The sequence below is a fragment of the Bison bison genome, unplaced genomic scaffold (genome assembly GCF_000754665.1).
Source record: "Bison bison bison isolate TAMUID 2011002044 unplaced genomic scaffold, Bison_UMD1.0 scf7180017864201, whole genome shotgun sequence".
In the NCBI taxonomy this organism is placed as follows: Eukaryota; Metazoa; Chordata; class Mammalia; order Artiodactyla; family Bovidae; genus Bison; species Bison bison.
Window position 1 is genome coordinate 1,537,396 of NW_011494773.1, and position 14,053 is coordinate 1,551,448.

Sequence of the window (14,053 nt, forward strand, 5' to 3'; positions counted from 1 at the left end):
GAGGGCAGCAGCCCAGAGACAGCTCAGGCCTTTCCGGCTGGCTGGGCATTGTCCCTGAGCCCTGGAGGAGGGTCCCCAGCCTGCACTGTCCTCAGGCCTCCACAATCAGCCTCCAGAAGAAGCTGCTTCATCCAGGGCAGCTTGCCATCATCATCAGTCTGGGAGGAACCAGATTCACCTCACTGGCTCTGAAGTCAGCCTGTTTCCATCTGCACGGCCACCTTACACAGCTGACTGCTCTATGAAGTCAGAGGCTGAGCCTTGGGCCTCTTTGTCCCCACCAGGGCCTATCGCATAGCGAGTCCGTGCTTAGTCGCTTCAGTCGTGTCTGACTCTTTGTTGGACACCATGGACTGTGGGCCAACAGGCTCCTCTGTCCATGGAATTCTCTAGGCAAGAATACTGGAGTGGGTTACCATTCCCTTCTCCAGGGGATCTTCCCGACCCACGAATCGAACCTGGGTCTCCTGAATGGAAGGCAGATTCTTTACCGTCTCAGCCACCAGGAAGTGACACCTAGTGCTGAATAAATGTGCTGGATGCATCCATCAGTCAATGAGTTGATGAATAAAAGCTCGACTCGTGGTTACTTTTCAGCAGGAAATTTATTGGGTATCTACAACAGTCCGTGTAGAAAGACCAACTAGTGTCAGGTTAGAAGGATAAACTCAGGAGCAGGCAGCCTGGGTTCAAATCCCAGCTCTGCCACAAGGCTTTGGGCAAATTATATAACCTCTCTGTGCCTCTGTTCCTTTATCTGGAAAACAGAGGTAATACTAAAGCACACCTCGAGGGGTTACTGTGAGGAATAAACAGTGCGGGTAGAGTGTGTATATGATAAGGATCTGCCAGGTAAAGAATGCTCAGAAAATGTTGGTCATTATCACTCACAGCAGAATTACTGCAAGAGCAGCATCAGTGGCCCACACTCTGCACGAGGTGTGGGGGAATCCGGGGCAATCCATCATCTCCACTCCCACCTTCTACGGCTTACAGTAGAGTTGGGAGACAAACCCACGCAGGAGGCAGTCAGTTAGAGCTGCCAAGTGTCGAGGAAGATCCCCCCAGTGCTGGACTACATACCCCATGGCATGTGGTGGGGCTGGGAGAGGGCTAGGCGGGTGGAAGAGGCATGTGGTTGTGGGGCTGTCCACCAGAGGGCAGCACGCCACAAGGGGCATGTGGGCCTCACAAGTCAAGACAGGAGATTGTGCATCATGCAGTCTTCCCTGCGTTTCAGGGTTTTCAGCTTTTCAATTCTACTCTACTCCCAGAGGCTATCTTGACAGAAACAGTTTCCTCCAACCCCATTTGCTGAGTCTGGGTGGGAAGGAAAGAGGGATGGGGGAGTTCCCAGGGGCCTCTCTTTGGGCCCAGAAAGAGGTCCCAGTTGAGCTCTCCAGCGGCTTCAGGCTGAAACTCTCAGCGATGACCATGACCCCCTGCCTTAGACTCCAACCTGGAGGACCCTGCTGATCTAGACATCAGTTTGTGCCTGATGCACACAAGTGGGACAGCCTGGACCTAGGAGGAGCCAAGGTTTAGGCTGAGTCAAGGTTTTATAAGAAGTGATCAGAGGGAGGAGACAGGGAGCACGTGCCCTCAAGACTAAAAACCTTCTTCAGCTGTGGCCTCACGTTGCCTACTCATGATCCCATCCCTAGTACATGGAGACTTGAAATTCCCAGAAATCACCTGGCATCCCTCCTTCTGGATAGTCCTTCCCATCCCCACTTCCACCCACAGCCTTGTTTTTCTGCCCAACCAACTCCTATTCATCCTGTGTGAGCCAGGTGTCACCTCCTCTGGGCAGTCTTCCAGCTTACCCATGGCTCAGTGAGCGCTCTCCCCCAGGCTTCCCTAACACCTTGTCCCTCTCCCTCCCATCTATGCTCTCATACCTGGGAACCACAACCATCTGTCATTGGTTGTCTTGCCAGTGAACTCCCCTAGATTAAGCAATGGGTCTCAGTCGTCTTCACCTGCCTGGTTCTTGGCATCTTGCCTGGCATTGGGTCGGCATCAATGAAAGTTTAAGGAATGAGTGGAGAAGCTGGGCCTGCACCACCCAGAGAGGGAGGAAGAAGGCAGAGGCAGAGACCAACATCAAGAACAGCTGAGCTCCCCTCCCCACCTCACCACACCAACAGGCTCACCTTGGCTGGTGAGCAGGACCAGGGTTCTGCCTCACCTCTATAGCACCTGGGATAAGATGGAAGCCAGGTATCCTTGCTCCCTGCCCAGCCCTCCTTTCTCCCCAGCAGGAGGGGCTGCCTCTCAAGCATCCCTGAGAGCATGCCCAGAAGCAGGGGGAGCAGTGAGGCCAGTCGGAAGATGCAGGGTAACAGAAAGGAGCCAGGAAACTTGGGGGGCCAAATGCATGGAATGACGGGGACAGCTGTGTTCTTAGGGGAGGAGACTGGCTGAAAGATGCCTGCTAGGACCTAGGACTGGCTCCTCATTACAGTGAGGGCGATATGGTTTAGGTCTCCTCAAGTACATCGTTATCCTAAAGCTCCTTTGGTTCTTGAACATTGAGGAGCCCAGTGTATCACTCCATCTGATACTGGGTGTGGAGGCCAGAGGACCTGTGACCTCTATTGCCACGGGCAGATGGTTCCTGACCCCCGGTTTTGGGAGCCAGAGAGTTGTACGTTAAAGTAAGCTCTGACCCTCTTCTTCCACTCAGGGTTGCAGGGTGGTTATTAGTGACACCATCAACTGCCAGCCAATGATGGGCCAGTGACAGTGTCAAAGTGCTTCAGGGGGCCCTGAACCCCACCCAGGACCCCACCTAGAGTCACGTTCTCCCAACTCCAGGGCTCCTGCTGGCCTGCCTCTAGAGGGCACCCTGATCACCCCACTTCTACCGTTCAGGATCACTTTGGATCTTTCCCCAGTAGCTCTCTGGTCATGCTCCCTGTCTGTGAAGTGGCTTTGGCATCCCCCCTCCTTACCAGCCCACAGCCGCTAACCACCCAGACCCTGGTTACACCACACTCAGACTGTGGCAAATGCCTCCTATCGGGTCCCTCCCACTTCCAGTCTACCTGCCAAGGCTCCATTTCTGAATTCTAGATCTAATCAGGTAATCCCCTTGCTCAAACCTTCAATGGTTCCCTCAGTCAATTCAGTTCAGTCGCTCAATTGTGTCCAACTCTGCGACCCCATGGACTGCAGCACGCCAGGCCTCCCTGTCCATCACCAACTCCCAGAACTTGCTCAAACTCATGTCCATCGAGTTGGTGATGTCATCCAACCATCTCATCCTCTGTCCTCCCCTTCTCCTCCCGCCTTCAATCTTTCCCAGCATCAGGGTCTTTCCCAAGGACTCAGTTCTTTGCATCAGGTAGCCAGAGTATTCCCTATGACCTGTCAAATTCATTCTAGATTTCTTAGCTTGGCATTCAAGGCCCCTCTGCTCAGGTCCCATCTCTTAGCCTTAACTCCCTCTGTAATGTCCCCTATGCTTACCATTCCACACTCACTCCAAGGCTCTAGGCCTGTTCCCTCCACCCGGGCAGCCCTCCCCAGGTCCCTCCATCTGCTGAGACCTCATCTACCCTCCCCTACCTTACCCTATCCACCCAGAAGTCCCCTACATCTGGGTATTCTCTCTCCTTCCTCCGAGCACTCCCAGGAACCTCTCCCAGGGTGTGAACCCTTGGAGAACAGCTGTCTCATCTGTCTTCTAGCCCCACTGTGTGCAGAATCCAGTGCTGGGCACATTAGGGGAAGAAGACATATGGGACATGCGAATAAGCACTGACCTGTGCAAACATTCGGTCAGTGTTTATCAATCATCTGCTATGTGCTTAGCCGCCGGTGGCATCCAGGGCAAGATGGTGAACAAGGCAGATGTCTCTGCCCAGTGGAGTACAGATGGCTCCTGCTCTAGAAAGTGCTGAGGACTGACCGCAACTCCATGCACCCCCTCCCCACCTGCCCCAGCGTATCTAGGGGCTGCCTTGCTGGTTGCCTGGTGGTGAGCATTCAGGGAGTGCAGACTGTATACAACACTGGCCTAGGCTGGAGGTTCTCCAACAGCCCAAGTAGCAAGCACTTTGCAGTTGTGTCCGCCATCAGTCCAGGCCTGCAGGTCTTTGGATACCATCAGAGGTTATGTCCACTCACCTTCTCAGGGGCCAGGCCCTCCCTCAGGCCTCAATGCCCTCAAGCAGCTCCCAGGGCTGGGTAGCTCAAGGTGTCCTGATACTGTAGGAGCCGAGAGGGCAGGGCTCCCTGGCTGATTCTCAGTGCTGCTGAGTTCTGGATGAGATGGAAGACTGGGTGGACTCCTCAGCTGTCCTCTGACATGGGAAGGAGAGGGAGGAGGAGGCAGGGTTAGCCATTCCATCCCTGGTGCCTGTGGGTCCGCAGATCTTAGCATGCAGACCTGTCTCCAGCCAGGTGATGCCCACGCTTTTACCAGCCACACAGCACAACCTTGACCCCTCACAATGGGCACTGGCTGAAGGGCAGGAGCAGGGTCCTGGGGGTCCCATGCAGCTGCCAGGCATTGCCCTTTTCATTGCTGACTTGCGAGGAGAGCCCAGGACCCCAGGGGAGGAGCAGGAGCAGCTGGGACAGCAGAGGTGGATTATGGACAGTGGTTATTTACCTGCTGGGACAGAAGCATTGTTAATTCTTACCTTCAGCATTTTAGCAGTTAGTATGACTGTGTCTGTGCATTCCAGCCTGGCCAGCCCTGCTACCAATGACATTGCCAAAGCAACCACGTCAAATCCAATTTAAAACCACATATTTTATTGATGTTCTTTACTGACAATATTCAGCCATGTGTACAAATATTACTCAAGCCCCACACCTGGCAACCTCCCCACCACCAGCCAGGAGATGACTCCCTGCATCATCTGTCTTTTGCTCCTTCACAAGGGCTGAGCCTCCAGGAGTTGGAGCATGGCAGGGCTGGCTTCCAAGCCTGAGTTTTGGGGTCTTCCTGCTCCTCTTCCACTCCCACTGCTTCAGTGTGGTCAGAACTGAGGGTGAGCATGCTCCCCCCCCAATAACCCCTCCATCCTGGAAGCCTGGGAGCCCCGTTTCACCCCCTTTGCCACATCCTTCCCCTCCAAATGACCTGTCCTGCTGTCTAACGAGACAGCAGAGTAACCATTTTTCAGGGGGTGGGAGTCAGTGCATGGGGACAGCAACGGGATGCTCCCAGAGGCAGGGATCTCACCATCTTGTTCAGTGTTGTATACCAGTGCCTGAAAGAGACTTGGCACATAGTTGGTGCTCAATAAATACAGCAGGAGGCATGAATGAATGCATGGATATAAGAGGGAGAAGTATGAGCAGGAGGCACTGTTACTACATCAGTTCTCTGGAGGCATGAAGGCAGAATCTTCCCAAGCTCTGCTCAAGAGCTCAAGGTGTTGTGAGGTGTTGTGCAGCCATGGTCGGGATCGCTGACCACCAGCTGGATGCTGCAGAGTCTGGGCTTCAGCAGGCTGGATGGCAGAACGGCCTTGGGACCCAGTCAGGAGGGATCATTTGTGTTGTCTCCACTCCCTCATATAACCCAGGGGTCTGGTCATCTGGGCCCCGGAACGCACAGCAGCGCCTGCATCCCGAGTCAGTCAGGGTTGGTCTCCTATTTGCACCCCTGTATTCTGCTCCCCGCTTCTTGAGCCTCAACTCTTCCTGTCTCCCTCCTCGGAGTTGAGCATCCCCTTCCAGCTTTGCTTTCCCCACCACTGCCCCGACCTGCTCCGGAAATGGCTCCATGCCCCTGTTCTCAAATGCTGACACCCTCAACTAGCATTAATACCCAGTGGTCCTGAAAGTTTGCATCATGATTTTCAGACCCCTCCCTACCTGCCTCATCCTCTATGAAAGCAAATAACTCCCAGGCATCTCTGCAGCAGGCCTTGCCTCCGGACCTGGCAAGGGGTCCTTTTGTGCTCAGGAAGAGGACACTGGAGTCGTGGGGTGGAAAGGAGCTTCCTTTCCCTGGCCCTGAGCAGAAATTCCTTCCACAGCACACCTATTAGATGACTGCCCAGTCCCTTCTGGAATACCTCCAGTTGTGGGACACTCACTATCTCCCCAGGCAACCATTCAAACATTGAGCAGCTTTAGCTGCTAGAATGTCCTTCAGAAATAAGCCCATTTGCAACCCTCATTCTCAGTCCTAAAATATTCCAGTGCCCAATCTCTGCGTGACCCTCTCTCCTCCTATTCTGACTCTATTTTCGTAACAACATTCCTCACCACCAGCCACCCCACACACACACACAGACATGTACACGTGCCCTCATCTATGTGGCTGTATAGTCACACACCTCTCTCATTCATCAGTATCTCCCTTCCCTTCTCCCTTGTCTTCCTATCATCTATGGAAGACCTGGAGGTTGGAGACCAATGGCAAAGGCTGGAAGAGTGCCAGGGAAAAGAAGCATCCAGCCAGGTCCTGGACTGGGCTGGGGGGCCCAGCTTGGGTGGGGAGGACAGGAGACAGCAGCTGGAAAATCTCAGGCTGTTGGCTTCTATCTCCCAGAGAAAAGGCCTTGCAACTTGGGGGCTGGGCAGCAAGCTACTGAGTTCTTTTTTCCTTCCACTGTCCACAGTTCCACAGAGACGAGGACACACGATCCTCCTTTCCCAACCTCACTAGCAGTTGGCAGAGCTGACTTGGCTGCCTCTCACCCGTGGTCATTCTAAACATTTTTGTCAGATTTCAGGCCTTTAGGGAGCATCATACCAGCAGTAAGAATCCGCTCCCCACTCCTAGTCTAGGGTTGAAAGGAAAAGCTCTAGCGGATAGCAATGATGACAGGAGACTTGGTAGAGAGTGTATGGACCAGGCAGAGGGGGAAAGCAGGCACCCAAGGGATGGAAACAAAAACAGAGGCCTCTGAGCAGTAATCAGCCACCAGGCTGGCTCATGGGGGAGCCTAGCAATGCCTGGGTGGCCATCTTTCCTCCTTGAGAACCAACACAGTTCTCTGGTGTTATAGACCAGGGATGGATGCTAGGACCTTACCGGTCCAAAGTTGTAGTGAGTCATGGGTGGAGACGGGGTGCTGTGGTCTCATGTTCACAAGGAGTCAAGACAGACACACACACGCAGAGGAGTGATGGGAGCACCTGCTACTTGTCCCGCTGCTTGCAGCTCTCGCTTCCAACATTGAACATGGGGACCAGCAGGCCCAACAGCCACCTCTTCCCAAAGACCTCCTGTAAGTTCTTGCGCCAAGGCCGGGCCCTCACCGCCACCCCCTTCCGCACCTGGTGGCGGGTCTGCCCCCGGAGAATCAACAGCAGCTGATGGCAGCAGAAGCCAGCGCAGGCCAGGCCAATGGCAAACCAGAGATAAAGCATGAGGATGACGAACATTTCAGAACCGAGGACAGCTCCTGCAGAGGGCGGGGAAAACAAATTTCAGAACCGAGGACAGCTCCTGCAGAGGGCGGGGAAACACCAGACTCACTTTACATTCTGGCCACGTAGGAGACTGCGATCCAGGCAGGCGCTTTCCGCTCCGGAGAGAGGGAGATGAATGAGACTGAAACTACATTTTGTAGCAGTCTCAGCGCTGTGGCGAGGGAGAGGACTAGTTGTCCTAACTTTTTCTTAGTGCTGATGGCTTCTGAGGCGAGAGAGGAGCGCTGGGGACGTGGGGGAGAAGGAAAGGAAACTCCTATGGGCAGTGCCTAGATGCTAACCTTTGCTCAGGGTCAGTGCTTCCCATCTGTCTCTCTGCCTTCTCTTTGGGGGCTAGAAACAGGGAGAAGGGGGTTTTCTCAGGAGGAGAGAAGGGTGAGCTGAAGACCCTGGACAGGGAGATGGTGCCTGGGCAACTGTCTGGACTGCAAAGCCTGCTGACTTCGGAGCTGTGAGCACTGGCTGGGAGGATTCAGGAAAGTGACAGCATGATGGAGAACAGGGCCTCGTCATCAAGAAGAAGTCACAAGCTTCAGGGCAGTGCAGAGGATAATTCAATTATCAGTGTTAAAAAGAGGACAGTATGGCCACTGGAACTTTCGACCAGAGCTGTCCTATCAGAGCTTGCTAAGGCTGGAAAAGGCCCCCAAGGTTGTCAGTCTAGCCCCCTGCCTTGAGCTGAACCTCCATTAAACCCCTCTAAATCAGCACTCTGCATGACTGGCTTAAACATCCACTGAGTAAGTGATTCACCATTCTCCTTCCGAGCTGGAGTGGTCGGTCCTTGCTAAGTTTGAATCTCCCAGCTCTGTGGCCTTTCACAAGTTTCTTAACCTCTCTGAGTTGCAGTTTGCTCATAATGTAAAGTGGGTAGAATAGCAATAATTCCACAGGATTGCATCATTCAGGGACACTGTGTGCCCAGTGGCCAGCATTCTGGTTCACACTCAGCTCAGCCCTCCCTGCTCAGCATCCTTCACAGATAAGGAGATTACCTCCAAAAGAGGCTCAAGTTTAACTCCTAAGACCATCAAGCTTTCTCCTTCTCCTTTCCAGGGCTTGGAGACCTGGCTGATTTACAACTTTGGCAGCCTCCACCTGCCCAGCCGTCAGGGCAGTGGGCCTAGCAGAGAACTCAAAAGCCCTCCTCAGCCCCTCTCTCCTGCAGGGCAAGCTCACCACCACTCCCTCCAGTGAGATGCAAGTGCCTGCCAGAGACCCCACCTTACAACCTACTCATCCCTGCAAATCTCAACCATATACCTCCCTTCTCCAGTTTCCCCTGACCCCCAAGGACCTCTTCTCATCTCCCCTAGCTTCCATTTCCAGATTCCTGAGGGCTGGGCTTTTAAAACTTTTCCAATCTGAGCAATGCTGGACCCAGCAACCAAGAGGATGTGGATATGACTCAGGTTTGCTCATTAGCATTCCTGTCTTGCCCTCAGCCCTAGGAGATTTGATAGCAAGTTTCTCTTGGCAAACTTGGGGACAGATAAGTCCCACTGCCCAAGGGATGGGATGCTCAGTCCAGCTGGCTTGCACTGGGAGCAGGGAACAGCAGTGGGATAGGGCTCACTTTGGGCTGTGCCATGCCTCTGACCCACTTCTTCCTCGTCAGGTTAGCTCAGGCAGCCACGTGTAGGATGAAGGACCCTGGGACCACGGTGCCCTCTGGGGTGCAGGAATGCTGACAGGCAAAGAGGGCCTGCAAGCTGGGATGTGCGAACATCAGAGCTGTCAAGCACAAGCCTGCCTTGCAACGCAGCCTCAGGGACAAGCCTGGGCTGACGGAAGCTGTTTTCCACAGGCTTTTTTTCTGACACAAATCAAGGCATACAGAAAAGACCTGTGGCCTTGCCTTGGCCCCTTGCAGCAGCTATAAAAGGCTATTCTGGGGATCTGTTTTCTCTCAAAGTGTTTGAAGATGCCTAGCCTGGCCGCCTCAGCTCCTCTGAACTATTTAATAATAGCTCTGCTCCTTTTAGAAAATCACAGAATTTTCCTAATGGGTTGAAACGGTCACACCATCCAGTCTCTCCAGCCCGGTTTCCCACCAAGCACCTTTGACAGAACGTCACCCAGATCTTTAACATCCATCCAGGGATAAGAAGCTCCCTCCGTCCCAAAGTGGCTCAATCATCAAGAAGCAACTTCAGAGGGGCAGCCCCAGGAAAGCAGTATGGTAGGAAGAATATGGACTCTGGATGCTAGCAGCCCTGAGTCCAAATCTTGGGTTTGATACTGTGTGTTCCAAAGCAACTTATCCTCATTAACCTTTGGTTGCTGAGTCTTTAAAAATTATATAATAATACTTATCTTACAGACTTGTCCTGAGGATAGGCTGAAATAAGATCTGCATGGTGAGTAGCACATACAGTTTGCCCAACAAACATTAACCTTTTTATTTGTCCACTGGATTTTTTTGGCACCTACCACACTGGCATAGTTTTCCAAGTGCCATGAACACAGGTCAGATGGCATCACCTCCATTTCTCAGATGAGAAGAATGAGGCTCAGAGAGGTGACACAACCTGCAGTGGTCCCATAAAGCCAAAAGAAAGAACAACTTCTAAAAATGTCACTGGCCAGTCCTTCTCTGGCACCAACTGAGGGTGTGTGGGCAGTAGCCATCTGAAGACCCATCCCAGTTTTCGCCCCCAGGGCCCACATTCGCAGCCATCCCATGCTCTGGTGGCAGATCTGCTTTAGGGGCAGCCCCACAGTTGAGGACAGGTCAGCCTGGGCAACTTTGTGCCTTTTAACACCCTCCTATCCACCCAGCTTCCTGAGCAGATGAGAAGTCGGGGGGAGCCTCAACCATTTGGGTTAAGAAGTGAGGGAGAAGCTGAATAGGGGAGGTGTGTGTAAGGGCAGGGGAGAGAAAGGCTGGCAAGGGGAAAGATGTGTGTGTGTGTGTGTGTGTTAGTTGCTCAGTCATGTCTGACTTCTTTGCAACCCCGTGGTCTGTAGCCTGCCAGGCTCCTCTATCCATGGGATTCTCCAGGCAAGAGTACTGGAGTGGGTTGCCATTCCCTTCTCCAAGGGGAAAGATGAAAGCCTGGCAAAGGAGGAAGGTGAGATGAGACAGTTGGAGATTAGAAATCGAGGCCTCCTTTACTAGGGGGTCTGGCGAGGAGGTAAAAGATAGTGGGGCTTATTCTTCTGCTGGAACCAGGATCTGGGCCCCAAGAAAGGGACTGACTGGCTCTGTTTCCCCATCAGATTAAAGCAAGAGGTCTCTCTTCCTTACTTTCCTGTCTCCCAAACCTAGCACATATGGACAGTCCTCAAGGCCAGGCTTATCTCAAATCAAACCATTTCAACATCCTCCCTTAGGAAGCATCCATTTTTATGTGAATAAGACTACTTGGAAAAGGAAGTGTTATCAGGCTCTCTGGCTCTCCTCCTTCCTCCACCTGCTGTGCTCACACTCCACCCCCTAACCCACCCACCTGCCCTCCCCCAGCCTGGTTATTTCAGTCCCCGGCAGCCTCCCATGCTGGCGCCCGCCTGGGTCCAGAAGGCCCCGAGAGCTCTGAGTTCTGGGCCCAGCTCAACCACCAGCACTCAAGACAGCCCTCATTGCTGAGTCCTTCCTGGGCCTCTGTGTTCCCACTGCCAAATGGCACCAAGTTCTCTGTCTAAGGACTGGGCCACAGCCCCAACGAAAGACCAAGATGCTGCTTCCCCAGAGTAGAGCAGAATTTCATATGAGCATCCAGCCCAGACATACCAAAACCATTTGGGGTTCTCGGTGGAAGTAGCTGTATTCTGTCTTTCTTTGTCCCTGAAAGGTCAGTGGGGGAGGACACAAGCCATTTGTCCTGAGCTGTTGTGTGTTGTCTATAAAGACCTGGGAGGCAGGCCAGAGGCTGTCATTCGTAAATAAAGATACTGGACAGCCATTTGATCCCATCTGAGTCTGTTTCTTCATAAGAAATGGAAATAACAACATCATACACACACGGCTACCTGTCTATATATATATATATATCTATCTATCTATATATATATGCTACTGATTGTAAGAACCAAGACAGTCAGGGCCAGGGTGGGCGAAGTGAAGGAAATGAGGTCAGGGCAGATTTCAAGGCCAGGTAAGGTGGTAAGAACTGCCACCAGGGGCCAGGTCCCTTTGGGCCTTGATACCCCAGTCTCCTTGGGGTACACTTTACAAGGTACAGCCCTCACCAGGGTGCCTAGCTGACCCCAGTGTGAGGGCCCACACACACCTGGCTCCTACAGGTGTAAGAGCCTCCTGGAGGGTCAGATGCCCCGCCAGTCCCATGACACTGGTGTGAAGATGGAGTCATTAAATATGACTACAACTCCAACCAGGGTGCTCTTTGCTCTGAGCCATCTGTAGACCGGAGAACAACCTGGTGGGGTCAAATATAATGGGTAGAAGGGCAGGACTGGCCCAGCACCCTGGTCAACCCTCCTGTAGTTGGTTGGCAAGATCTTTAGAGGCCAAAGTCCTTGGAGGAATGAGTGAGCCTGACTGGCGTCCAGGCAGAGGAAGGTCATAGCGTGGGGCTACCTCCAGGCTGCATGGAGGGATTGCCAGCACTCAGCCCTGCCTGCTACAGAGCAGATGTATTACCTGGATGGCCACAGTTCTATGAGCACATGGACAGTGGCACCCAATGAGATAATGAATGAGGATGGGGGTGGAGAGGGAGGTTGCCAGGTGACATAGATGCCCTGTTAGTTTAAATTTCAAATTGATAACAAAACAAAACAAAAAACAAACAAAAAAACTAGTATGAATGTATCCCCTGCAATATTCAGGAAACACTTGTAATGAAAAGTTAAGCATTGTTTTATCTGAAATTACAGTGTAACTGGTCATCCTGTATATTATTTGCTAAACCTGGCAAATGTAGGGTTGAGGTGGAAGGTGTCCATGTAGGGCCCAACCTGCCTGCCAAGGCCCACTCACCAGAGAAGAACTGGCTGATGGAGGTGGGAAGGAGCGTGAGGAAGGCCAGGGGGTGGGCGAAGGAGATGGACAGGACCGCGGAGATGTAGGCCACGCCGGCCACCATGGAGTAGAGGCAAGCCAGCGAGGTGTAGAGGCAGAACAGGATGAAGTTTCGCATGTTCCTGCTTCCGATGCAGTTGCCGGTGAAGAAACAGTGGTGGTCGTGCCTCAGGGTGCCTCTGGCGCACACGCGGCAGAAGTGGGTGCTGGGCGGGGGGCACAGGGCCCTCCTGGCCTCAGCCCCCTGGCAGGCATCCAGGTCGTCCGGGGAGTTCTGGATGACCAGGACATAGTTGCCCAGGGCGTTGGCGGAGAGGAACAGGAAGAGCGCCCCGTGGAGCAGGGCGGGCGAGAAGAGGCGGGCAGCCGTGGGGTCCTCACGCATGCGGGGCAGAAACAGGAAGAGCTGCAGCACCAAGGTCACCAGGGCGATGCACAGGAAGTAGGCGGGGGCCACCACGTTGAGCAGCCTCAGGGCCAGCATCCTCGATCACATTCCTAAGGGTCCAAGGAGAGGGAGACTTACCGCAGTGTCCCGAGGGTGCCCTAGGGTGCTCCCCAGTTCTGTCTGTTCTGCTCCATGAAAATCCACGTCCCTCAGATCGCCCCTCCTCTTCTCCCTAACCGTGACCCAGCAGGCATGACACCCTGAGATCACCATGGCCTCTGGGGGCCAAGCCCTACGTCCTGGTGTCTGCCTCCTCCATTTTTGAGCAACCTCAGCACCCTGGAGCCCCCCGGGGAGTCAGGCAGGAGGAAGGCTAGGTCAAGGGCTTGTTCCTAGTCTGTAGGAGATGGGGTGGGGGAGGGGAGCCAGGGCTCTTCTCTATGGCAGTGGAAACGTGCCTGGGTTTGAGATTTCTCCCTCCGACCCCTAGGAGGACAAAGCAGATCTGGGGTGGGGGCAGATGGAAATGACCTCCTGACGATCCTGTTTCACCTCCCCTTTCTCTGCCCCACCCCTCATCTTGAGCAGTACTCAGCAACCTTACCCATACCCCAAAGAGCTTTGGGGGTACATGTGCCTGTGGGTCCCCTGATGTTTGCATGGGGTGTGGGGGGCTGTTCCTTGTGTGTGATTCTATGTGTGTAATCTGTGTGTGCGCCTGTGTATCTGTGTTTGTGTGTGTCTGAGTGTACACATAGCAGCCGCTGCCACCTGGCTTCTTAGAAAAATCAATGACAACAATCAATACATTCACACACACATTTAGGAGGCGGGGGTGGGGGGGCACACCGGAATACCAGGGTCAGCTGGTTTTGCTCAGTCCATCTCTCCGACTGCTGACTGCCCTAGCTATTTCTTGGCAAAGAGGCGACGAAATTAAAATCCCCCTGCGCCCCCTCCCACCGCCACCCACTTTGCGCCTGCCTCCCGCCCTTGGGTGCGAGAAACCCAAACAACCCCGATGGCGCCGCCGAAACCCTTTCGATGCCAACAAGCTCTCCCCGGGCACAGAAGTGGTTGCTTGGCCAGCCTTTCAGCCGGACCTACCCCCGCCGCGGATTGCAGCCCCGCACCAATACATTTATCCCCCCTCGCCCCTCACAGTCCCGGTTCCTGCCCAGCTTCGGAAGCCACTGAAAAATAGGATTCTGGGCGCCCGCGAGAACTTTTCCAGGGGCTCGGGAGTAGGCGAGCCTGAGACTCGAGAAAAGTTC

General features: G+C 53.7%; 1 protein-coding gene across 1 annotated transcript; it reads right to left on the reverse strand.

Annotated features, from left to right (window-relative positions):
• Positions 1–5,811: 5,811 nt before the first annotated feature.
• ZDHHC22 (zinc finger, DHHC-type containing 22) lies at positions 5,812–12,875 on the reverse strand. Its single transcript, XM_010844381.1, has 2 exons — positions 12,350–12,875; positions 5,812–7,379 (listed from the first exon to the last, which is right to left on the reverse strand). The coding sequence occupies exons 1-2, from the start codon at positions 12,873–12,875 to the stop codon at positions 7,114–7,116; spliced, it is 792 nt and encodes a 263-aa protein (XP_010842683.1). The 3' UTR covers positions 5,812–7,113.
• Between the last annotated feature and the right edge of the window lie 1,178 nt (positions 12,876–14,053).